At 22.2% G+C, this 27,176-nt stretch overlaps 9 protein-coding genes across 9 annotated transcripts; 4 read left to right on the top strand and 5 right to left on the bottom strand.

Moving 5' to 3' along the window:
• Positions 1-175: 175 nt before the first annotated feature.
• PVVCY_0801990 (tetratricopeptide repeat protein, putative) lies at positions 176-5,088 on the bottom strand (the record flags this gene model as incomplete). Its single annotated transcript, XM_008627000.1, has 2 exons — positions 176-714; positions 870-5,088. The coding sequence occupies 2 exons, from the start codon at positions 5,086-5,088 to the stop codon at positions 176-178; spliced, it is 4,758 nt and encodes a 1,585-aa protein (XP_008625222.1).
• Positions 5,089-6,376: 1,288 nt separating this feature from the next.
• Positions 6,377-7,678, bottom strand: PVVCY_0801980 (conserved Plasmodium protein, unknown function; the record flags this gene model as incomplete). Its single annotated transcript, XM_008626999.1, has 1 exon — positions 6,377-7,678. One exon carries the CDS (start codon positions 7,676-7,678, stop codon positions 6,377-6,379), a length of 1,302 nt encoding a protein of 433 aa, XP_008625221.1.
• Positions 7,679-8,323: 645 nt separating this feature from the next.
• Positions 8,324-9,226, top strand: PVVCY_0801970 (NifU-like scaffold protein, putative; the record flags this gene model as incomplete). Its single annotated transcript, XM_008626998.2, has 2 exons — positions 8,324-8,870; positions 9,042-9,226. The coding sequence occupies 2 exons, from the start codon at positions 8,324-8,326 to the stop codon at positions 9,224-9,226; spliced, it is 732 nt and encodes a 243-aa protein (XP_008625220.2).
• A 352-nt stretch (positions 9,227-9,578) lies between these two features.
• Positions 9,579-11,171, bottom strand: PVVCY_0801960 (conserved Plasmodium protein, unknown function; the record flags this gene model as incomplete). Its single annotated transcript, XM_008626997.2, has 2 exons — positions 9,579-10,803; positions 10,939-11,171. The coding sequence occupies 2 exons, from the start codon at positions 11,169-11,171 to the stop codon at positions 9,579-9,581; spliced, it is 1,458 nt and encodes a 485-aa protein (XP_008625219.2).
• A 1,088-nt stretch (positions 11,172-12,259) lies between these two features.
• Positions 12,260-19,133, top strand: PVVCY_0801950 (conserved Plasmodium protein, unknown function; the record flags this gene model as incomplete). Its single annotated transcript, XM_008626996.2, has 6 exons — positions 12,260-15,554; positions 15,646-17,973; positions 18,083-18,155; positions 18,289-18,458; positions 18,571-18,688; positions 18,842-19,133. 6 exons carry the CDS (start codon positions 12,260-12,262, stop codon positions 19,131-19,133), a joined length of 6,276 nt encoding a protein of 2,091 aa, XP_008625218.2.
• PVVCY_0801940 (conserved Plasmodium protein, unknown function) lies at positions 19,130-20,352 on the bottom strand (the record flags this gene model as incomplete). Its single annotated transcript, XM_008626995.2, has 5 exons — positions 19,130-19,166; positions 19,301-19,341; positions 19,518-19,699; positions 19,810-19,884; positions 19,971-20,352. The coding sequence occupies 5 exons, from the start codon at positions 20,350-20,352 to the stop codon at positions 19,130-19,132; spliced, it is 717 nt and encodes a 238-aa protein (XP_008625217.2).
• Positions 20,353-21,869: 1,517 nt separating this feature from the next.
• On the top strand, positions 21,870-23,030 carry PVVCY_0801930 (ubiquitin-conjugating enzyme, putative; the record flags this gene model as incomplete). Its single annotated transcript, XM_008626994.1, has 6 exons — positions 21,870-21,912; positions 22,098-22,205; positions 22,375-22,467; positions 22,545-22,589; positions 22,716-22,852; positions 22,965-23,030. 6 exons carry the CDS (start codon positions 21,870-21,872, stop codon positions 23,028-23,030), a joined length of 492 nt encoding a protein of 163 aa, XP_008625216.1.
• A 177-nt stretch (positions 23,031-23,207) lies between these two features.
• On the bottom strand, positions 23,208-24,801 carry PVVCY_0801920 (U4/U6 snRNA-associated-splicing factor, putative; the record flags this gene model as incomplete). The annotated part of the gene is made up of 2 exons (XM_008626993.1): positions 23,208-23,964; positions 24,170-24,801. 2 exons carry the CDS (start codon positions 24,799-24,801, stop codon positions 23,208-23,210), a joined length of 1,389 nt encoding a protein of 462 aa, XP_008625215.1.
• Positions 24,802-25,579: 778 nt separating this feature from the next.
• PVVCY_0801910 (inosine-5'-monophosphate dehydrogenase, putative) lies at positions 25,580-27,103 on the top strand (the record flags this gene model as incomplete). Its single annotated transcript, XM_008626992.1, has 1 exon — positions 25,580-27,103. One exon carries the CDS (start codon positions 25,580-25,582, stop codon positions 27,101-27,103), a length of 1,524 nt encoding a protein of 507 aa, XP_008625214.1.
• Between the last annotated feature and the right edge of the window lie 73 nt (positions 27,104-27,176).

Here is a 27,176-nt window from a genome sequence, read left to right as displayed (position 1 = left end):
GAATTATTCATAAATATTTTCCTTTGTGTATTATTTATAAAAATCAAATTAAATTCCAAACTTTTAAACCCTTATTACCCTTTTAAATATAATCACATATTTATATTAATAGCTTATTTTTATCTATGTCAAAATTATGCACAAAATTGGGCTTCTCTTATTCCATTTTTCCGCATTATTTGTCAGTGTCAATTTTTCTTTTTTTTGGTTTTTTTTCCTCAAACAAGTCCGAACTATCAGAAGACGAACCCTCAGCTTCGGCATCATCATCATAATATTTTTTGCCATTTGCAGCATTTTTCATTAAATTTTTTTCCATATTAGGCTCATTATTGCTAAATTCGATATTAGCTAGCTTATTCTCTTCATCGTCTTTATTAATTTCTACCTGGCCAGACAGGTGATAACTCAAATCATTTACATCCTTTAACAATTCTTCATGTAGAGATTCCTGACGTTTTGTTTTATTCATAAAGCTCATTTGCTTTCTTTTTTTTTCTTCATATATTTTTTTGTGTATATTTATTTTTCTCAAATGAAGCATTTTTTTTTGCTTTAACATACTTGGTAGACTGCTTTCAATGTAAGGATTTATTTTTTCATCGAATTTTTTATACGCCATTATTAAATACTTTCGGCTTGCGATATTTTCCAAATCCTTCTTTTTTATTTCAATTATGTAATCATCTTCTTTGTAATAGTTAAATTTATTATCTATAAAAAATAAGCATATAAATAAAAGGAAATTAATATAAATGGGTAGGAAAAATATATTAAGCCAATAACTATGTAACACAAGGAAAATGTATTTCCAAATATTAACAACTACATGCACAGGTATATGAACATATGGATAGACGTAAACTTACCAGATGAAATGAGTGTCGAATGCATTGCGAAATGCTTGAAATGTAATAGTGTGTATATTATATAAAAGGAAAAATAAATTAAATCCTTCATAAATAATATATTTTTTAAATCAACATAATCTGAGCTTAAATACTTTGAAACACATGAATCAATACAGATTATAAGGGTATTTAATAAGGATATATCATATGGCCATTTTTGATAAGCTTCATATAATAAATTTATAGATTCTTCATATCTATCTAATATATGTAAAAAATTTGAATAACATAAATAAAATTTTTTATCGCTAACTCCATTTTTGATAGTTAAATTAAAAAATAAATTTAGCTTATTTACAAATAATTTATTATTTATTATATTATTATTTCTAATTATATGATTAAACATATGTAGAACTAAATTTTTTAAACTTGAAATATAAAAATATGATAATTTATTATAGGAATCTATTAAACATTGAAAAGATTCACATGATACTTCATAATTATTATTTATACTTAACAAAACAGATATTAAATTCGCTATATAAAAATTATTTTTATTATTTTCTGTTAATATATTTATTAAATTATATATTTCATTTAATAAAAACGTTTTTTCTGATTTACTTTTACAATCCTTTATTTTGTAAAATTTAATTATAGCTAAATATGTATTTATTAATGTGTCTGCTGAAGAATTTTCGTTCTGAAGATTATCATCTTTTTCGTTTTCATTTTTGATAAAATCATTGTTTTTGTTTTGTTTTGATTTTTTTAACTTATCCAATGAATATATGCTATAATCATAATGTTTTCTTTTAATATGTAAATATACTTTTAATAAATTTAATTGGACTGAGTTATTATTATATTTTAGTCCTTTAGCTATTACATCCTTAGCTTTTGCATAATTTTTATTTCTTATATAAATATTTGCAAGCCTAATGTAAGCACTTTCATAATTTATATATATTTTTGTAAATATTTTATAAATACTTGTTGATATATAAGAATACCCATTATATTCCAACAGTACAGAAGTGTTAAAATTTATAGTGATATATATTTTTTTTAAATAATTAATTATATTTCGACATCTTTCTTTCTTTGACTGTTTCTCGTATACATTTATTTTGCCACTATTGTTAATACGTGTATCACTTTGAGAGGTTCTATTAATAAATCCCATATTACTTAACAAATTTTCACGCACTTTAAATACTCTTTCACATTTTAGCATTTCTTTAATGTACTTCAACTTAATTTTATTTTCTTTAACAATTCTTTTTTTTTCCAAACTTGTTACTATTCCATTGGTCATATTACTACCCTTACTAATGCTATCATTTTTTTTATTTTTTTTAGGTCCTTCGCTAGATATTTTCCTATTTTTGTTAATGTTATGACCCGAATTATGTCTCAACTTTTCATTTTCTACAATTTTATTCCAGTACTTGTCTATTTTTGTTCCTCTTTTTTGTGTGTTTTCGGTGGTGGGACTATTCAAATCATCTTTGCAAAAAACGTATACATAATATGTATAAAACTTTTTTATTTTAAAAAAAATTTCCTTTTTTAGTAATTCCATCAACTGTAAACTTTTTTCTTTATAATCACAATAAAATAATGCAACAATATAATTATTAATTAATTCATAAGATATTTTATATGTTTTATTTTTTTTGAAAAAGAAATTTTTAATATCTGGAATATCATTTAACAAATTAAAATAAGCTTTTATATTTTCATCATTATATTTTGTTAATAATAGTTCATAAATTTTGGCTTTCATTAAAGTTATGTCTATATCTTTAATAAATAAGTTGTCATATTTATTTAGGATGTTCAATATGTTGTCTAACATGTTTACTGTTACTTTAATGTTTTCATTGTTCATGTCACTTTTTATAAATTTATTACATATGTGTGAATTTTCTACAAAAGGCTTATGCTGATATACTTCGTCCAAGGTACTTCCACCTTTTTTCAGCACAGGATTATTATCTCTTAAAGTTGCATCATTTTGTTTATTAATAATAACATTATAATTTAAATAAATATTAGCTGTGTGTATATAAAAATATGCATATAATTTTATAAAATATACATTTTTGTATTTACTATAAGCATATAATATATATTTTTTTGCTTTATTATATTTTTTTAAATATATATACGAAAGAGTATAATAATATAGATTTAAATAATTCTTATTAATAATAAAACTTTTACGATAATATTTTAGTGCTCTTTTCATATTTTTTATTATATGAAAATATATGCCAATAAGTAAATAATACTTACTTAATTGTTTTTTATTAACATAGTTAAAATTTATTTTTTCTTTTATTATTTTTAATAAAATAATAGCTTTTTTATTTCCTTGAGCTAGCCAAAATTCACATAAATCTAAATACATTGAAATCATATTATTATTTAAAAATATGTGTGCAAATTTATTTTTTAAACATTCTTTATTTGTATTATCAATTGGATCTATTATTTCATCATATTCATAAATATCATTTTTATTAATATCATAATTTTCTTCACAATCCCATATATTATTATCAATTTTTGAATAAAATATAATTGTTCCTTTCATATAATTTAAATAATAAAATAATGTTAAATTTATTATATCTTTTACATGTACACTACTTAAATTGTTGACAGTATTAGCTAGTGTATATTCTCTCCATTTGTTGAATTTTGTTTGCACACACTTTTCCTCTTTTTCATTTCCACTAACAGTAACAACTTGAGATAAAATAACATCATTTTCATCAACCTTACTATTTATATTCCCTTTTTGATAATCAATTTGTGTATTATCAAAAAATATTCTACATTTGTTTTCATTTATTTTCTGACATTGTACATAATTTTCAAAATATAAACAGCCATTTTTTAATATTTTTTTTTTATTTAATTTTTTTAAATAGTCTACATAATCATTATAAGGATTATTCTGTGTAACATAATAATTTGATAAAAAATTTAACTTGTCTTTTATATTAATAAAACTATTATTTTGTACAACTTTATTTATATAATTTGTTAATAATAACCATGAGTTTAATAAATAAGATGGCCAAAAACTGTAAAGTTGTAATGACGTTGTAAAACAGTAAGAGGCCATACTGAAATTTTTTTTTTTCATATAGCAAATTCCAATTATACATTTTATTATTGATTTAAATATTTTTAATAAGTTTAATAAATTTTTTAATTTTATGCATTTTTGTAAGCATTCCTTTGTATCTCTAATGTCTTGATTTTTTTTATTTGGAGAGGGACTAGGTGTATTTTTATTTCCAACAAGCTTTGAAAACCATCCTTTTTGTTCTTTCTCTGGAGTTAAATTATTTTCGTTTTCATCTTGACTATGTGGGTCTCCAAAATTGTTAGATTTTTTTTTATATTCTTCAAATTTTTTATTTAAAAATATTTCAAAGTTAATAATTTTTAATAAAACATGAGAAGAAAATTCTATACACTGATCTAGCTTATATATTAAACAAAGCGCAAAAGATAAATAAATTGATGAAATAAAATCATAATTATTTTTTTGTATTAAATATTTAAATATGTTTATACTATCAATTAAATAATTTAATGGATTAATATATTCATTAGTTAATTTATCTGTTAAAAAACTGCTTTTATTATTTTGTGTATCATTAGGATTTATTTGTATAGAAGATGAAAGGGCACATTTTTTAAGAAATTTATTATCATATTTATTTATTAAATATAAATATATATTAAAATTGTATATCCCTTTAGTTAAGTAATGAGACAAATAATCATCTTTTCCCTTTTCATTATATTCAGACTTTTCTTCCCCTATATTATCATCTTGTTCTTGGGTATTATTTATTTTTTTATTTTTTTCAACATGATTTATTAAATTCTCTAATTTAATTTTTAACTCATTTTCTTTATTCAAATTTTTAACATTTATTATTTTTTCAGAGTTATATAACAATAACAATATATTAAATTTTGTATCCCCTTCTTTATTATTACTAAAAAAATTATCACCTTCTTTTATTAAATCCAAGAATAATTTGTAATTGTTTTTTTTGTAAAAAGCGGCACATATCTCTATCCAACTATTTACATTTGCATTATAATTTTTTAATACATTTTTAATTATCCCATAATTTTCATCATTTATTTCATCGTCTTTTATGCTAACTATTTCATGTTCACAATTTATGTATATCATTTTTTAGTTTCTTTTCAAATCAAATAGACATAAGCATGAGTATATTGAGAATGGACTTTATCAGGTTTCTACGAGGGTGAACTTGTTCCAAAGAGTTTTGCCAACGATCTCTTCATTAAGCTTTTCTTTGGGTCAATTCACAATAGCACGCTAAAGTTGAGAGGAAATGACAAATAGGTATAAGGCATTTGGAAATACCCATGCAATAATATGCATATATATATTTATATATTTACTTTTTACAATTATATATCCATGCTATTGTCGAATTCTTCTCCTTTTGTGTCTCTTTAGAGCATACCGTGTTTGGCTTGTTCTCTTTCTTTTTTCAATAATAATATAGTAAAAAGAAATGCCTATTCTTTTCACATTATTTTATGTATCTCTCATTTTTTTTTTTAAAATATCTGATAAATAATTTATTACAATTAAAAATGGTAAAAAATTCATAAGGAAGCACTTAATAATATCTATAAAAATAGGGTTATAAATTTTCAAAAAAAAAATTAAAAAAAAAAAATAAAAATATTATGTCGCATTAAAAGGAGAGCACTAAATATAGTAGCAATAATAGTTACATATCACATATACTTAATTATTTATGTAAAAAAAATTTAATGCCATTTTATGATACCATATCAAATAGAATAAAATATATATTTAATATTTTATTAATTATATTTTTTTAATAAAATAAAGAAAGATTGAAAAAGTATAAATATCCAAAAAACAATAAAATAGCATATCCATTGAGATTGGCCATCATAACCATAACAATTATGCCACTATATATGCATTTCCTATATTCAGAAAAAAAATGAATTTTAAAAAATATACACTAATAATTTGTGTTTAAAGTTTATTTTAAATGATTATGTAAGAAAAATTATAAGTTAAAAAAAACTACTAATTATCAGACGTTTCCATATTTCCAATTATGCAGATAAAGTCATAATTCCAACCACAAAATAGCAAAGTGATAATCCATATATGGTTTCAGATTTTGCTTGACTATATATTTGTGATATTGTTTTAATGTTTGTAAAAGTTCTACCACAATATTAAAATAATGGTCTGGAAAATTGATAGGGGAAATCATGTTTAATTTAAAAATAGCGTAGCAAAATAGTTTGTGTTCTTATGTTTGAACAATATATAAAATAAAAAAAAAACAAACAAGGATAATACAGAAAACAAATTCATTGGGTTTGTATGCATATTATATTTGATAAATAAAAAGGTTTAAAAAGTGTATATTATATAAATGTGTAGTCTAACAATATAAATATTAATTATAAATTTTTCGAAATTTAATATTCTTTAATCCTGAATAAAATGATATTTTTTTATTATTATTCCATATGTGTATATTAATACATTTTTGGATTTCTTTAATTAACATTTTTTTATTATACCTACATATGTTATCTATATAATTTTTATCACCATTATTTATGAGTAGTGATAAAGATATGGAATTTTGTTTTTTTGACAACATAGAAGTTTTTTCAAGGGCTTCCAAATATTTTATATACAAATTAGCAGCATCCTTAAAATCTAAATATATTATTTGTTTAGCAAAATTAAAAAATATGTTCGAATTTAATAAAACATCTTTATATTTTAAGAATAGACGTAATATGTTTGTATTATTATTTTTTTTCAAGCATATTTTTTTATTTATATTTTTTCTTAAGTTTTCAAAATGTGTATCTACAATATTCTGAAGGATGGTCATCCTATAATTAACAAAACTAACATATGCTTTAGAATAAAATTCATAAAAGGAATAGTGATTTATCCAATGTATTTTTGAATTAATATTTTCAACTATACTATTATATTTTATAAATGCGTTAAATATATTTTTCCTTCGAACGATTGCAATCCTATTTTGTTTAAAACAATTATTAAAAGTGTACGAGACATATAAAAAGTTGCTATAAAATGTGTTTATTTCATTTGGATTGAAAAATGTTAAGTTATTTTTTCTACGATTTTTATGACTATTTTCTTTCCGTCCTTTATTATGTCTAATGTTGTAGTTATCCTTCTCTTTGGTCTGATTTATTTGTTCATTATCGAGATTGGGTTCTTTATTGTATAGGTCTAGAAAAAAATTATTTTCCAAAAATAATGTCAAATTATTAATATAATCATATTTTTCTCGTGGTAAAATACTACTACAAAAAATTATGTTAAAATTCTCTGCCTTTATTTTATTATATATATGAGTTGTTGTACTATCATTTATTTTGTTGGTAATTAGATAAATGTTGTCAATTATTTTTTTTTTTTCATAATTATTTAAAAAAGTAAATTGTGGTATTAAAATATATAAAAAATAGTGATAATAAAAATAACAAATTTCACTAGTAGGAAAATGAACAACTATATTTTTTCTCTTACTCACATTTATATTTCTTTTTTTTTTCAAGAGAAAACTATTTTTGTAATTACTAAATAAATCATATTTAAGTGCTCTCTTTTTAAAAAAATTATCTTTATTATAAACATATGATATTATATATGAAAATGTTTTGCTAAAATAATAACTTCCCCCCAAATATTCCTTATAAAACTTTGTCATGCTTAAATCCAAATCTCATGTTTTCCATAAACCGTGTGTATAATATTATGCCTGTACAAATCAGAGCTTAATCCATCTTTCTAAATCAATAACAAACTTCTCTTTATTTTTAAACAAAAAAATATGACAATAATATGACAATAATATGACAAAAATATGACAAAAATGTGACAAAAAATATAACACAAAATTAAAGGCTATTTATTTTTTATTTCATGTGGTAAAAAATAAAATATTAATAATAAAATTAGCTATGTGACGAATATAACTAAAGAAAAGGGGGGTTGGCAATTAAGCAAAAAAAAAAATATATGAAGATAACAGAATAGTAGTTTGATGATTGTAAAGCAGTAGTTATAAAAATAATTCTAAAAAAAGTTAAATATAAAATAAGGATATTTTAAAAATTATAAATATATGTTTATTTTTATGTTAGTAAGCACTTTTAAAATGAATGAATATTTGCATAATTCCATTTTCATATAGAGACCAATTAGATTAATTTTTTATATTATTACATTTTTTCAATTTAAGTATTCCATTTTCAAACATATGGATAATATATAGTATATGCTTAAATAATTATTACTAAATTTATGGAAATGCATAAACAAAAACAACCATGTGCTTATTTTTGTGAGTAAGATGAAATACGGTCTCGCTTCCATGAAGCTTACTTTATTCTTCTATTTGTTGTATGTAAAAAATATAATTAGCTTGAAACATACAAAATCCAATCTATCATTTTTATATAATGGATGTGATAATACTAATAGTGGTGTGATTAGCACACACAGAAATAAAACAGCTATACAAAATAAAAATAAACAATCTAAACTTAAAATATTATCGTTAAATGAAAAACAAGATGAAGAATTATATTATGAATTAAATCCAGAAAATACGGAAAAAGTTCTAAATTTAATAAGGCCCAAACTACAAATAGATAATGGGGATGTTGAGCTAGTAGACATAAAAGGTAATGACTTATACATACGCCTGCTAGGAAATTGTGTCACATGTAGCTCAAATAGTGTAACTATATCACAAGTTATAAAAAAAACTTTAAAAATGTATATTCGAGGTCCTGGAAACAAAGAACCAAATGTAATAATTACAAATTTTGATGAAATTAATGAAGAAAATATTCTAAATTGTTTAAGTGATCTCAAGCCATATTTTGATTTTCTTAGTAAGTCATAAAAAAAAAAAAAATAGCTAGAAATATTTTGAAATCCTTGAAAATAAAAGTGAAAAAATATATCCCCGTTGTTGATATTCATACACATTTATACATTTGTATTGCACATTTTTCTATATACATATTATCATCATTACTTTATTTATAATTATTTACTCTCAGAAATTGAAGTCGTAATTAAAGAGCTAATAAACAACAAAGAAAATATTAATAATAGCGTTATGCTGATGTTTAAAAATATAGAAAACGAGGATAAGGAAGTAAATATACCTCACAATATTAAAACCGAAATTACTGGAAGATTAAAACAAAGTTTTCCATCATTGACTGTTAATTTTGAAAATTAAACATATGGTATTTAGACAGTGGCTAGTTCCACCATTTGTCAATTTGGTTATTTTTTTTTTTTTAATTTTGCATTATGAATAAATTGTACAAATTTAGTTAAAAAAATAAAGAGATAAAAAGTGTACAAAAAAAATAGCCACGCCAAACAAGAAAAACTAAAATTGGATAGTATACCCAAAAATGATGAAATAGAGAAATAATAAAATAGTAAAAAAATACCAATTATTACTAATAACATTTTTTGGTGTTTGGTGGCATATAGAAGGATGAAACAATAAGAAATGTGTAGACAATATATTATATGTATGTATGTTTGTATATAGGTAATGAAATATATGATAGGATGGTCATTTAAATTGTGATATGCTCAGGAGGCCAGTTATGAAATTTAACTCTTTTATGTTTTAAGTGAAGTAAATTTGAATCAAATTTTTTCTCTTTATATAATTCAGTTTCTGAATTATTTTCTTTATTATGTTTTGTTTGAAATGTTTCAATAATTTTAATTAACTGTTGTTCTTTTTGTTCATCTTTCAAAAGATCCCAATAACATTTATGTATATTAACAACATTCAAATTAAATTTTTTAAAGATCCGATTTTTTAATGTTAGTATCCCACTAACCAATGGTCTGTTTAATCCTATCGGATGAAAGTAATCATATTCGATACATAAATTTAAAGGTTTATAAAAATGTGAAGTAAAAAAACAATGTTGTTCATCTATTGGTCTTCCAACTGATAAATTAATAAAAAAGTTTTTTAATTGTAATTTTTGTATAATATTTTCTACTTCTAATTGCATTTTTTCTGACCCTTGATTTTGAGATGTAATAAGTATATTATCTAGCCATTTTAGATGCAGATATTCTTGTATAAAATATGGAATACTTTGTTTTATTTCGGATTCATTTATCGGTTTTTCAACATCACAACAATATAAAGTTATATAAAGAAAATATTGAACCCAACCAGATTCTGAAATATTTTCTTTTGTTAAACCGTTACATGCATTTCTCAAAATTTCAGGTAAAAAACTTATACCATTTTTAGGAAATTCATATAAATTATTTATTACTATAACATATCCTAATAAAGCCCAACAAAAATTAGTAGTATCATTTAAGGCTTCATTTTTTCGTTCATATATATTTTGTAAAATTTTTATAATTGTATTGTAATTTCTTGATAAATGATTTTCAGACCCAAATTGAATATCTTTATTTATTAACCCTAAGTAAGATAAAGAAAAACTTATCATACATAATGTCGGTATTCTATATCTATCAATATTTTTTTCTATTATTTCTAAAATAGATGGAAGTAAAAAATAACATCGATAATCTAGACAACACATAGCATATAATAGTCTTGGGCAATGTCTCTCTTTTATATATTCTTTCCCTTCAACTAAATCATATATTAAATATTTGAATAGTTTAAGTTCATGTAAAGCTTGTTTATCTTTTGTACTCCAAAAGGAATTGAAGCCAAAGACATTTGCAAGTTGACAAAAACATCGAACTATCCAATTATAGTTTGGGTAATCCTCTCTCTCAATGTAGTCCTTATACAACCTGCATTCATAATGCAATTTAAAAACAAGTTAAAAATATTTAAAGCAACCCTTAAAGATGGTAAGTAGTATGAAATGGGACATATCCTTACAAACAATGTAAATATATGGAATAAAAATAAAATCAATTTATTACCGTAATATAGATCTTGGGTTTGAGTAGCATTTATCTAATTTTTGAAAATAAGAAGATAAGAAATTTTCTGGGGGTACAAAATCAAAGAGATCAACTTTTTTTTTTTTATTTTCTTCATAATATTCTTTTGTTAAAAAGCTGTTTTTTACTATGGATTCAGTTGCTATATGTTTCTTTGATAAATAAAATATCCTATACTGCCTTTTGATATTTTTCATCAATCTTATAGTCATATTGTTATAATTTATTTATAATATATTCATATAAATGGATATATTACACCAGATATAGAATATGAAATGGCAAACAAAAAAAAAACCAAGTTATAAATGTGATCTTAATTTATTGGTGTGCCTACATATAGTCATACAGAAACTGTGATATCTTATCGATATCAATGCATGCACACGTAAATTTGGATTTTCTATTTAACCTAAACATACTAAAAAAAAAAGGATGGAATGAAATTTCTTCATATTCTATAATTTCAAATTTTCAATTTGGATTTAATAAAAACCGCAATTTTTTACAATATTTTTATTTATTTCATCAAAATGGTTATATTGCAATATTAATAATATTTTTTTCAAATTATTTTTTTTTTTTCACATTTTTCTTTTAAATTAACATATAAAATTCAAAGAATATTTTTTTTCCATGTAGGTAATTTTTCCCGGTGTTTTGCCGAATAAAATAAGCAAATTATTCCAAGGAAAAAAAGAAAAAAAATTTTGATTCATTTGTGGTGGTATATACAAATATATTCTTTTAGTTGGATATTTTTTATATTTTCAACCTTTTCAACATTTTCAATATTTTTAAATATTTTTTAAATATATTTTTGAGGGCAAGAATTAATTTGTTTTTCGATGATTTATGATACAATCTTTGTATTTTTTTAGCAATTATTTATTTGAGGAATATTTGAGGAATATTTGAGGAATATTTGAGGAACATTTGAAGAACATTTTAAAATTATTTTTGTATATCTTTCTATATGTTTGCATATTATTACTATTATTATTAAATATCGAATTTGGCTTTAAAAATGGAAACAGAATGATAGCTGCATTTGATATAGTTTAATATTCTGCCCCTCGTTTTGATCGCCTTAAATATTTTATGGGAATAACTTTTACTAACTTGGTTGTTATGCATTCCCCTAACCTGTTTGTTTGACAAACTCTTTAAAGCGTAGATATTACATAGTATGTACATGTTTATGCTATGCTTTTTGTATTTTTTTATAAAATTTTTTATTAGCAATATTTATCATTATAATATTTGAGAAGCTTTTTTTTTTTACATATCGTTAAACAAAATGGATAGATTAACTCATAATAAGATGTATTTGGAATCCTCCAAAGAATATTTAATAGAGACATTAAAAGAATTTAAAAAATCAGAAGAAAGAAAAAAAGTTATACATAATATCCAATACTATATAGGAATATTGTCAAATGTGAATTTAAAAAATGTCGAAAATGAAAATTTCAAACTAATATATATTATCTTGAAATATCTTTCAGAAAATAAAATAGATATTGAAGTTATGGTTTTAGATAGAATTTTACTTCGTTTAAATTTGAAAAAAATATTAGAAAAAAATAATAATATAAAATTGAAATATATAAATAATATATTATCCTTGATTAATAAATATGGAAATGAACATATCAATCCAATGAATTTATTTAACTGTATCTATGAGTCAGTAATTATATTGGTAGAAGCTTTTGCTAATAACAAAATGTATGCTAACAACCGGAAAACAAGTTACACCTTGGGTGGAGAAGCTAGTCAGGAGGACACCCAATCGGAAGCAGACGACGATGATGATGAGGAAGATGATGAGGAAGATGATGAGGAAGATGAAGAGGAAGATGAAGAGGAAGACGAGACGGAGGATGAGATAGAGGGAAAGCGAAAGAGGTTTAGCATCAGTCACAACGACACAGAACCGATAGAGTTTTCAAAAGAAATGCCATTTAGTAAAAAAAGAAAAATTGAAAATGAAAAAGGATATAAACAAATTGAAAACATACCATATGAATTATGTGGTATTAAAAAAATATATGAATATATTCTTTATGTTAATAATATTTTTGGCTTATATTTAAAAAATCCAAAAATACTATTTAACGATGTAAAACTATACGCACTTTATAATAATTTATTTGGGTTGTATAGTTATGTATGTGACTATATGCAATATATAGAGTTGGAATATACAAAAATGGAATATGATAATAAAGAAATGTGTAGCCATATTATTAACAATTTATGTCTATTAAAAAATAATATTAAAAAAATAATTATTATAAGCATTGAAAATGTAAGTCATAAATATTTTAAAACTATTTACACAGAATTTAAAAAACAGAAATATAAACTAAATATAAATTATAATTTTTTTAATTTTGGGGAGAATGAAAAAATATTTGAAATTATTTATTTAATAATAAACAAAATATCAAATGACAAACCTTGTTTTTTTTATGATAGCCAAAATAAAAAATTAAATTATCCACCAAATTTGTATAAAAATAAAAAAGAAAAAATCCAATATTTTTTTGAAAATGATTATGATTTAAATCAAAAACATAAATTTTATAATATTGCAAAAATTAGAGGATGTATAAAAATCTTAACTTTGATAATTAAATATTTTGTAACAAAGGTAGACACTTCATACTCTTCAGACATCCAAAATTTTTTATTATTGTTTATTTTAATCCCTCATTTTCAATTAAATATATATACTAGTAAAGTTGCTAAGACTGAGCATTCTAAATTGTTTAATATTGATAAGTTAGATCCAAACTATGAAGTAAGTAATGCAACCTCTCCTTCAATGTCTCCTAATAAAAATAAAAAACATGTAGACAAAAATCAGAAAGAAGAAGATGAGACTATGTTGAAAAACCAACTGGATAAGGCAATTGCAAAGAAAAAGGAAGAAGACTATTTTGAGCATATAAATATAAGAATACCTAAATCATACTACGATTTTGACAACACAATTTATTATATTTCTGATAAGGAAATATATAGTAATATTATAATTATTATAGAGTACTCAAAAGTTATATTTAAATATTTATATTATTTAAATAAAAAAGTAGAAACACGAAAAAATACTTATTTGTCATGTAACTTGTTATATTTTATAAAATATATTTTTGAATGTGCAGTAAATAGTTTGATGGATGTGAATAAAATTACCAGCATCGGAGCCCTTCAAGAGATTAATTCAAAAGATGCAAACAATAAAGACAATACAAATTTTACTAATAAATATGAAAAAATATATATTAAGGGAAAACCGCATGTAATATTTTACAATCATAAATTGAAAGCAATATTTTATACTTCCAAATCATTGATAAATAAATATTACAAAAGTGATGAAAAAAGAAATGACAATAATAGTACTAACGATGTTATAGATAAAATATTTACACTAAAATTAAATGAAAAAAATAAAATAAAAATAAAAAATATTATATATATAAATTATTTAATATATTTATGTCAAACAAATTTATTAAATATTATATATACTAATATTAAAATACATAGAGTTGTATTTTTTTCTCTTTTTTCATTCATTAAGCAAGTTAGTGTAACTAATAGATATCAAAATATAAATAAATTTAATACAATAGAGGGGGCTATAACTATTAATAAACAAAAATGTGTTAATGATGTTGTTTATCATTTTAATGATTGTATTATTAAAAATATTTTAAATATATATATTAAAATTTTTAAGCTTGAAGATTTTTTTAAATTTGTCTATATTTATTCTGGTGGAGATTCTAATATTAAAAAAATGAAACATAGACCAACCAATTTTTTATTAAACCCTATAATTTTAAATGTAATAAAAAATAATATAAATAAATTGATAGATCAATCAGTTGATATATTTGACTATTTTATAAAAACATATGAATCTTATATAAATAAGTTTAATAATTTATTGGATAAAATTGTTTCTTTGATTAAAAGTAATACCATAACTTCAACTAACACAATTTCTCAAGTACATAACACCACACAAAATATTAACAACGTTGAAGGAAATAGTGTAGAATCTATAAAAAAATATGAATGGATGTATCAATCAATGTTTATTAATATTGAAACAATGGAATACATTATTTGTTGCTATATGAAATCAATAAATAAAGGAGATATAAGTGATATTTTTTTAAATTTTATTGAAAAAATGTTAGTTTTATATTTAAAAAAAAAAAATAATATAATAATTTTTTATGAACAAATCAGGGGAAATTTAATTGACAAACGAACATATAATTATGAGTATACTATATATATATACATATTTTTTTTATATAATATATCTAGATTAACAACATTTTCATTGTTAAATACTAAATCAAAGGATAGTAAAAAATGGCAAGAAAGTGAAAGTCTGAAAAATAAATTATCCGCAATCATATCTTTATTACAAAATTGTTTTAATAATGTTGAAGCCATTTATGATCATTCAACTAAGGAAGAAAGTATTCGAAAATTTTTCGACATATTACACCTTGTCCTTGAGACCCTCTTTTTTTACATACACCTCGCCGAGTTTGGATTATTAGGTATAGCAAAATGGGTTTATTCAGTCATAATTTTTCATAAATATTTCACATGTTTTACATTTTTTTACACTTTTTTCACTTCCATTTGCAGATAAAAAAATCCTCCTGGACAACCTCACGATGGTCACAAGCATTTTAAAAAAAAATGCATTAGAAAATTATAAATACATAATGAAGGAAAGAATATGCAATAATATTTGTTGCTTTTTTATTTATAATTATCCTTATTTATGTAAAATATATGGAGATGACAAAGATTTTGAAGCCTTATACATAAACTTTATTCGAATATTATATATCGATATAAATATAATAAAAACAAATTATAATTATAAAACGTTTATATATTTTATTAATGTTATTCAAGAAAATAAGAGATTATATGAATTATTTTCCGAACTATTTATTCTACATGGTATTTTAATTATAAAAAATTGTAACAACACATTTAATTTTAATAGTATTGAGGATATAGAACAGAATAATATTAATGAAACAAATTATATATATTATACAAAAATATTAATAAAAATAAATAAACAATTTATTTATCAATATGATTGGTATGAACAATTTAATTTGACAAAAAAAATTATATTATCTATAAATAAAAACTTAGACATCACAGAAAATGATAATGGAAAATATAAAGAGTATAATAGTTACACAATTTTTAAAAACCAAGTAATGGATATATTCTATAATAATATGGAAAATGATAGTCAAATGAAAGTAAAAATATGTTATGATTTATTTAAAGAAAAACATATAAATAAATCTATAGATCAAAAAAGTTTAATTTTTTTAACTGGTATATTTACAGCTTTTAATAATATACAAGGAATGGAAAGAAATTTATATACACTATTATCAACAATATTAGAAAATTATAATTATTATAATATTTATTATGAACAACTGTTAATAAATATATTAAATTGTTTTATAAAACATTTTCACACAATAATAGTCAAAGAACAGATTCAATTAGCAACCCCTATTTTTATAAAATTATCTTTTTATATATTTAAAATTGAAAAACAGAGAATTATAGAAAATAAAAATAATAGCTTCCGAAATAACAATTTGCTAGCTATTAAATTATTTTTTCATTTATTTATAATTTTTATAAATACAGTAAACGATACAAAGAAAGAGTTAAAAGATTATGAAGACAAGGCTAACAAAACGGATGACCCTAACAATGAAGAATCTCAAGCATATAAGGAACAATCTGCTAAAATGAAATACCTAAAAAGTTTAAAAATAAAAATATACTATATATTTTTTATTAAATATTTTATATTAACATATGATAAAATTAGTAAGGAAGATGATAAAAATGAATTATCAAACATTAATGACGAAGATATTTCCTACTTGACTGAATTCATGTTTGATTATATTTATAAAGGGACAACAGAAGAAGTTACAATGCATAGTAATGTTCTAATTTCTAGACTAAATGAATTGATAATTAAATTAAAAACATTTATCATAACATTACTAAGTGATAATAGAAAGGAAACGATAAAATTAAATGGATTTTTTTTAGAACTTATTGAATTTATATTTATATCATTTATTACAGATGATTTTATATTGAATGGATATCATAAAACAATACCTCTTGAAATTATGGATATGTTCAAAAGCTTTGATATAAAAGAATTGTTTTGCTCTGTTCAACCAGAATATAAAACATTTGTCACTACAGTCTTTACATTCATTATGTGTATTTTACAAATTGAGGAGATAAAGGAGAAGGGTGATAAAAACATAATAAATAAGAACAAAACATCAATTAAAAAAAATGTAATGAATTATTTTCTTAATATCCCTAATTTAATAATATTTTTTAAACTATTATTATCACAAAATTTAAATAACACTATATACAATTTTAAGGACGAAGAAAACAAAAAAGAATGTATAATTATATATGAGTTTTTATTTATCTATAATAAAATATTAATAGAATGTCAAGAAATAAATTCAGTCTGTGTATGCTTAAAATTTAATGATATGATTAAAACGATTTTTAATTATATAAATTTTAAAGTTGATGATACTAAAAATATATTAGAACATATTTATCAGAAAATTAACGATCTTTATACAAAAGAAAAAGACATTAAAAATTTTCTATATTTTTCAAATATACATATAATGACATTAATATTTATTTATTCTAATAATCAAAAGTTTTTATTAAATGATGTATCTACTAAAAATAAAACAAACAATATAACGTATTTTATAAACATCTATTTTTATTTCATGAAATATATAAATCAAATACTTGATTGGGAGCAAGTTGTCCAGAACACTCAGATATATTTTCTACTATGCCATCTTATTTATAAGTTGTCTCAACTTTTTATTTTTTTTTTCATTAAAATAAAAGAATCCTCAACAAGTAAGGAATAATTATTACATATTTTCAGTTAAATATATGTGCTAATTAATGTACTATCACATTTATTACATTCTACTAAAATATAATATATATTCCTTTGATTTTTTAGAGAACACCTATTTACATTTATATGTATTTGCACCCAATTATTGTACCCTTATTATAAGAACATTGGATTTATTGTAAGAACAAAAAAAAATAAAAAATGAAAATCCATTTTATCATTGTAATTTTTTTTTGGATTATTGTGTGTGCAAATATAAACAATGAAATTTGGCTATATAATTTATTTATTTTTATTTTTTACTATTGTAGAAAAAAGCAAGTATTAAAGATCGATGATAAAGAAAATGATAAATTGGAAAACGTTTTTATGACACATTTTTACGTTATAAATAATTCCCATATATTTGAAAAAAACAAGTTTTACTTATACCTAATTAGTCACCAACTTTTTGGAATAGTATATGAATTTTTTAATATACGTAAGCAGAAAATAAAAATGGATATATGCATATTTTGTTTCACCCCGAAAAATACATGACACATATTTAAATTAAAATTCACACACCTATTTCATTACTTTTATATTTTTAGGGATAAACGAGCAAATAAAAAATCCTCTTAGAACAATCAATGAAATAGTAAAGAAAAGTGGATATGCTATAAACTTTTTTTGCTCCTACATAGACTCAGTTTTATATCTTGATAGCAGGTTTGTTAATACATAATTTATAAATATGTGTATAAATAATGCATGACTAAAAAAATGGAATGATGTGTGTACATTTTCAGTAGGCAATAATTTTGTCTATGTATAAATTGAAAATAATAAAATTATTTTTATTTATTATTTCCTTCATTTTAGGGTAACCAAATTGGTACTTCGTAATGCTAATAATTTCGCTCAATTGTTGAAAAAAAAAAAAAATGTAATAGACTTGTCAAAAATTGCCTATCCTATATTAATTAAAATTATAGAAATTTATGATGTCCTTGTTAAAAAAAATATAATCGATGAAGAAAAATATGAAGAAAAAAAAGCTCTTAAAAATTTATTCCAAGATATTTTCTCGTTACTTGATGAAAGCTCTATTCAATTATGTTATTCATGCTTGAATGACACCAAAAAAAAAATCTTTGATTTTCTTTCAAATTAATCCAATTTCTTTAATAGTAAAATACTACCTGACCTGTTCATAAAAAAATGTTCATAATCATATATTATTATGCACGTGCATATGTAAATGCATATTTCTCATTTGTTTTTCTTTTTTAGACGTTTGTTTTTTTCATTTTTTTACTATTTTATTATTTTCATTCTTACTGAATAAATATCCAGGGAATGTGCTGAGATTTTCCACCACTCTACAAAAAAACCAAAGCGCAATTCCATATAAAAAACTATATTAAATAAATGTATGTATTATACAAACATAATAGACAATAATAAGACTTGTCAACTTTCATGTATTTATACAAAACATATTCACAATTTAATAAACAAAATATATGATAAATAATTATATATTTTTTATTCATACAATATATGTAACGTCTTCGAGTAAAATATTTATTAAGCTATCAAAAAAAACAATATTTCCAATTGCTATATCAAAATAAGCTTTGTTATATTTTCCATTTTTTATATATATCTCAATTCGAGAACTTTTATTGTATAGTCTGGAAACTTCTTTATGTAAAATGTTATCGCTTTTAATTTTTCCTATTAAAAAAATTATTATTAATTAATATGAAATAAAAATTATTAGTAAGCATATTCAACAATCATTAAAAATAGGGAATAAAAAATGGAATGAAAAAGATAAGTTATACCTGTATATTTTTTAACAAATTCGATAATCCTATATTGAGTTAATTTCTTTTTTATATTTACTTCTCTTAAAATGTCTAAACAAAAGAAATATATAATCAGTATGTGTGTGCAAATTTTCATATATAAGAATGTGTATATATAGAAATATAGGGTGTCATACTTTGTTTCTTGGTATATTTTTGGAAGTCATTCTTTGAAGGGCATATATCAGTGTTGTTGGTTTTGGGTTGAATACAGTAAGGTAAATAATATTTAACATAATTTATATTGCTTAACTTATTATAATTATATTTTGTATGTAATATAATATTAGTTTGATTACATATTAATTCATCTTCATATTTATTTAAGTTTTTTTTTTTTCGTTGTGAATTTAATATTTCATTATTAATGTCACATAAAAGATGTTTTTTTTCATCAAACTTGTTGGATAATTCTTCTAAAACATAGTTCATACTAAAATTTTCACTAAACAAATTTATTTTTTCAATCTTTATATGATTATCATTTTTCTTATCCCAATTCATTGAACCCTGACTCATTTTTTCACCACCATTTTATTATAATATTAATTTATATATTTATTTTATTCCCTACATAAGGGCATGTTGAATGGTATTAAAAATTGTGTAAATAGTAAAACGTGTAAAGCTTGTAAAATAATAGCAAATAAATATTAATTACGTAAAAATAAATATACACACGAAAATGCTAAAAGAATTATAAATAATAAACAAACGGTCAATTGAAATAAAAACGGTTATTTTGGGGTAATACTGCAAAGAAAAAATATTAATTTTTACATATATTTTACAAAAAAAATGGCCCTACAAATTTAATATTTGTTGTTATTTTTGTATGCCATTTTTGCATGTCATTTTTGCATGTCATTTTTGCTTGTCATTTTTTTGTATACATAAAAAATAATTTTAACACATACAAGGGACATAAATAAGCAATTCTATATTATTCCTGATTTATTTTTAGCAACATTAAAAAAATATTCCTACACGATATTATACTTAAACGGTTGTATTTTTTTTATACTAAAAAATGTGTTAATGTAAAATTGGTACACATAAATATATATGACATTTTTTATACCTATAAGAAATTGCAAAAGTTCACATGCCCTTTATTCATTTTGTTATTTTTTATTTTCAATTATGAATGAATATAATATCTAAGCATGTTTCACCAAGAATTGTATTTTGCTTAAGCATCCTTACTTCTCTACATGAAAAGATTGTCATTACAAGTTTGAAAATTATGCACATCCATGTATAGTAAAAATATAGAGATTTACAAAATATGTTAATATATGTCCATATATTTATTTAGTACAATTTTTATGACATATCAATATATAACATATATTGGATGTAGTGGAAAAATAATGATAATACATATTTGCCCTGAATTTAATTAACTTCTTTTTCTCTCTTATTAAACATAATTATTAGCTAAAGGTTGAGAAATAAACATATGGTCACCTTATTTAGTTTTTATATAAAAAAATTTGTATGTATTGTAAATTAAAATTTGTTTTATATATCCATACAAATTTTTAACGGATGTAGAAATATACACTACTACACATAGTAAAGAAATAAAAAATATAATATTTTAAGTATAATAGGTAAAAAATTTTATAGAGAAAAAAAAAAAGATAGACCTAACTATTTTATTATAAAAAATATATATTTTTTCTTTGTAATAGTACAATTTTTTTTTCGAAGAAATAAGTATAATAATATATATACCTATTTGGTATGTACATACATAATATTATACATATAATTTATTTATACAACCTTACATAAATTTTATGTACAATTTTAATTTGTTTCGAAAAAAAAAAAAACATATATTTTTTATTTAGTCTATATATATGTATACACAATCAATGGATAAGAAGTTTATCATATGTTCCCCAAATATTTTATAAGCCAAACCAAACTATTATTATCAATTTTATCTATTTTTTTTAAATAACCTTATATAGAAAAATACAAATTATATATTTTTTTTTTTTTATAAATATAATTTTATAAAAAAAATGGCAAACATAGCTAAAGAACTTCTCAAAAAACAATTTATAGGTATGAATATTATCCTTATAAATATTTATTCATATTATTTTGTACAATAATTTTTGCACATATAAATCCATGGATATATGACAGTTGTACATATTTTCAAAACAAATTACATATAAATACATGTACATACATATGCATATATATATATCCACTTTTTATATGACAAAACTTTTGTACAATCGCAGAACTTTCAAGAGATCACAATGTTGGGTTTTCAGTTGGACTTGTAGATGATGCTAATTTTTTTGAATGGAATGTATGTTTTGAAGGCCCAAAAAATACTTTATATGAAGGTTAAAAAAAAAAAAAAAAAAAAAAAAAGTAAACATCCTTTATGTCTACTCTTTGATTTCATTATACTATATTTACACACCAATATAAATTAGTAAATCATAAATAGCTTTTAAAACGAGATGCATATACATTATTACATATGCTTGTTTTTCTCTTTTTATTTGATAGGGGGAATATATAATGCCACTTTGTCATTCCCTTCAAATTTTCCAAATCAACCACCCCAAATGAAATTCAACCAAGAAATGTGGCATCCAAATGGTTAGCTAAAAAAAAAATTTTATTTTTACAAATTTGTTTTATCTAACTAATATAGTTATATCTTTTGTTTTAAATAGTTTATCCTGACGGACGAGTTTGCATAAGTATATTACATCCCCCAGGTATGGCCATAAAAAATGTTAGATATATAGTAGCATATGAATCCCTTTCCCGACTTCTCAACTTTTTTATGCATAAAAATATGGTCATTATTTATGAACACCCTTATATTTTTAATAAACTTTCAGGTATTGACATTTATAATGAACAAGAAAAACCAGAAGAAAGGTGGAGACCAATTTGGTCGGTTGAAGGAATTTTAGTTAGTGTGATTTCTATGTTAAATGAACCCAATTTAGAATCACCTGCCAATGTAGATGCAGCGGTATGTTTTCAAAAGTGTCAATAAAATATGAATGAAATTTTGTGTATCCATATTATTCCATCTGTATGTATATACCTACTTATCATTTTGGTGGTTTATTATAATTGGTTAGGTACAAATAAAAAACAATCTTAACGAGTACAAAAAAAAAGTTAGGGCATTGGCAAGAATGTGCTAACAAAAAAAAAGACAAAGCTGTCAAATTAACAAGACAAAATATAATAAAATAAATAATTAACATGAAATATGATTCTTCTTATTTTTTTCCTACATGCCCAACGCATATATATATATATATATATATATATATCGGATATCTTGTAAATTTGAACAGTTTAAAATAATTATTTAAAAATTATTTAAAAAATAATTTTCGAAAATCATCATTTGTCATAGGACATGATGGTTCATCAGCCCTTTTTTCTGAAATTAAATTTATATGGTTATATTCATCTTTTAAATTTATTCGTTTTTTTTCGATAAAATTTTGTCTTACATGATATGTATGTTTTATTTTTTGTGTGGGTATATTCCATTGTTTTGGGGTACTGACATATGTCGATGGATTTTTTGAATATCCTTGCTCATTCAAAATATCATCCTGTTCATAATTAATGTTGTTTTTTTTTTCTCCTCTTCGATTATCTTTTATATTATCAATAAACTTTGATATTAATATATTTCTTCCGTCTAAAATTGTATCATTTAATATTAATGCTGCTGTAGCATCATCTTTATTTTTAAAAGTTATAAAAGCATAACCTTTATTTCTTTTATTATTTTTTTCAGATGTTTTTTTACTTAAATTTATATTTTCAATTTCACCAATTTGTTGAAACAATTGTTCAAGTTTATATTTTCTTGTATTATAGTTTAAATTTTTTACAACAATAATTGCACTATTTTCTTCTTTTCTTTTTTCATCTTTTAGTTGTTTATTTTTTTCTTTCTTTATTTTAATTTTTTCCATATCTGGTATTATCTTTTTTTTTATTATTGGGATAGAGTAATTCATAATGCACTCTGTAGTTCCATCTCCTAAGTTGCACCGCTTGATTTCCTCGACACACTTTATCACGTCCTCATTGTTTTCTACTTCAATGTAGCCATGCCTGCAAAGGGGGAAGCAAAAAAGTCGATAATGTAAAGAAGTAAATAATGTAAAGAAGTAAATAATGTAAAGAAGTAAATAATGTAAAGAAGGAAATAATGTAAAGAAGGAAATAATGTAAAGAAGGAAATAATGTAAAGAAGGAAATAATGTAAAGAAAGCAAAGAAATATACAAATTGGATAAGAGTGTGAGCCCGCTTCTTACTTCGAGTCAGCGTCGCCAAGGAGCCTTATGTCCAAGACAGGGACAGAATGGGATAGTAGAAATTGTTTAATTTGGTGAATTATATTTTCATCAGTTTGAGTAACTAGATTAATAAATTTAATAAAAATTTTATTTTGTTCATAAATATTTTTTTGTGGATCAGATATACATGTATAAAGAATATTATTATTAATGAAAAATTTTTTAAACTTTTCAACATCACTATTTTCTAATGTATCTAAAAAATTTAATGCATTTTGTTTAGTATCAAATTCTATATATGCAAATTTTTTTGATTTCCCTGATGAGTTTAAAATAATTCTTGTATCTACATACCCTATAATATTTGAAAAAAAACTATCAAAATCTGTTTTTGACAAATTTTCATTAATATTTTTTACATATAATTTGTTTTCCTCTAATGTTTTTAAATTATTTAATAGTAAACTTTGATCACTTAAATTTTTTATCAAAAAATGTTTAGAAAGTTTTTTCTCATCATCATTAAGATCGAATTGGTTTGTATCCGTCTTGTCATTTTCTTTGTCATTTTCTTTATAATAATATTTGTCAACTTCATTTTCATTATTTGGATCTACTTTTCTTCGTTTTTTTTCCTGACTCTCATTCATAATTTGAAAACATGTAAAGGAACTAGCTCTTTAACATTTACAGAGGAATATAAAATAGTAGGAAATTCATATACTTTGTTGATACATACCTATTTACACATATATTTAATATATACTTATATATTATTAAATTGTTTTTCTTTTCATTCAAAATATATAGCAATGTAAGAAAAACAATAAATCATGAAAATGGTGGTTCATGTTCCTCAAATTAATTGTGCATGTTCGATTATTTACGGAAATAAATTTTAGCAACTATATCGTTAGGCTTCCATAAAAAATGTAAAAAAATGGGGAAAAAAAAAAAAAAATATTTTCAAACCCTTTTTGCCCATATAGCTGTACTAACATTTTTCTACTATATCAATAAAAAAGTTAAATAAATATTTTTCCACATATATATCATCAGCATATATATACTTATAATATTACGTAATAACCCGACATATATATTTTTAGTACACTGCTATTGTAAGAAATAGTACAGAAAAATATTTTTTTTCTTAAATAAATTTGGATATATATGCACGTACTATTTTACCTGACCGTTCAGGCAATTTCTACATAACACCACTACATAAACACTACATAAAAAAAAGTACATATTTTTGTAATGGCCAAAAATATTAATTCCTTATTTAATAAAAATAGTTTCTTTTATTTATATATGAAAGGTAATTTTTTCTCATGTGTTTTAGGAAAAAAAAAAAATAAAAAAAAATATACTAGCAATATTACAAAACTATATAAATTATAAGAAAAACTACAAAAGTACAAAATGGCAGATGGATGGGATGCTGAGAAAATATTTGGAAGTACAATTTCGTACACGTATGATGACTTAATTTGTATGCCAGGATATATAGATTTTCCGTTGAGTGAAATAGATTTATCAAACAATATGACAAAGGATATATGTTTAAAAACCCCTATAATATCATCTCCTATGGATACAGTAACGGAACATAAAATGGCAATTTCGATGGCTTTATGTGGTGGGTTAGGTATTATACATAATAATTTGAGTATAGAAAATCAGATTGAAGAAGTAAAAAAAGTAAAAAGATTTGAAAACGGATTCATATTTGATCCTTATACTTTTTCTCCTGAACATACTGTTGCAGATGTATTAACTGTCAAAAATAAAGTTGGATATAAATCATATCCTATAACATCTGATGGGAAGATAGGTTCTAAATTAGTGGGTATAATTACTGGTGTTGATTATTTATATTTAGCTAACCAAGATGCAAAAATAAAAGAAATTATGACAACAGAAATTGTAACAGGAAAATATCCAATATCTTTATCTGATGCAAATAAAGTATTATGTGATGAAAAAAAAAGTGTTTTGCCAATTGTTAATGATAATTATGAACTTATAGCATTAGTATGTCGTAATGATATGCATAAAAATAGAATCTTTCCTTCTGCATCTAAAAGAGAAAATAAACAATTAATTGTTGGTGCATCTATATCAACTAAAGAATCTGATTTAGAAAAAGTTAAAAAGTTAGCAGAAAATATGATAGATATTATATGTATAGATTCATCACAAGGTAATAGTATATACCAAATTGATATTATTAAAAAAATTAAATCTGTATATCCAGATATGCCAATTATTGCTGGTAATGTAGTTACAAGTAATCAAGCTAAAAATCTAGTAGATGCAGGAGCAGATGTATTAAGAATTGGTATGGGAAGTGGTTCTATTTGTACTACACAAGATGTATGTGCTGTTGGTAGAGCACAAGGAACAGCAGTATATCATGTAAGTAATTATGCCCACACTAAAGGTATCAAAACAATAGCAGATGGTGGTATAAAAAATTCTGGAAATATAGTTAAAGCATTATCGTTAGGTGCTGATTTTGTTATGCTTGGAAATTTATTAGCAGCAACAGAAGAAAGTTGTAGCGAGTATTATTTTGAAAACAATGTAAGATTAAAAATTTATAGAGGTATGGGTAGTATGGAAGCAATGTATAATAAACAGTTTAATTCAAAAAGTAGATATTTAGTTGAAGATAAAATATTTGGTACTGTTTATGATCCTACAAATGATATAAAAATATCACAAGGTGTTTCAGCAAGTTTAGTTGATAAGGGTTCTGTACTTAATTTGATTCCACATCTAGTTAAAGCAGTTAAACATGGATTTCAAAGTATAGGTGCTAAAAGTATTCCACAATTACATTCAAAATTATATTCTGGTGATTTGAAATTTGATATAAGATCAATTAACAGTATAAAAGAAGGAAAAGTTAGTGATAATCTTATATTTAACAGCAAAAAATAGAAAAAGATAATTTTTTTTTTTTTGCATATATCGTAGAAAAACTTATTTTACATGCATACATGTGTTCTAACTT

This window comes from Plasmodium vinckei (genome assembly GCF_900681995.1).
Source record: "Plasmodium vinckei vinckei genome assembly, chromosome: PVVCY_08".
NCBI lineage: Eukaryota > Apicomplexa > Aconoidasida > Haemosporida > Plasmodiidae > Plasmodium > Plasmodium vinckei.
Note: the sequence above shows the minus strand (reverse complement) of the source record. Positions and strands in the feature narration are given on the sequence as shown.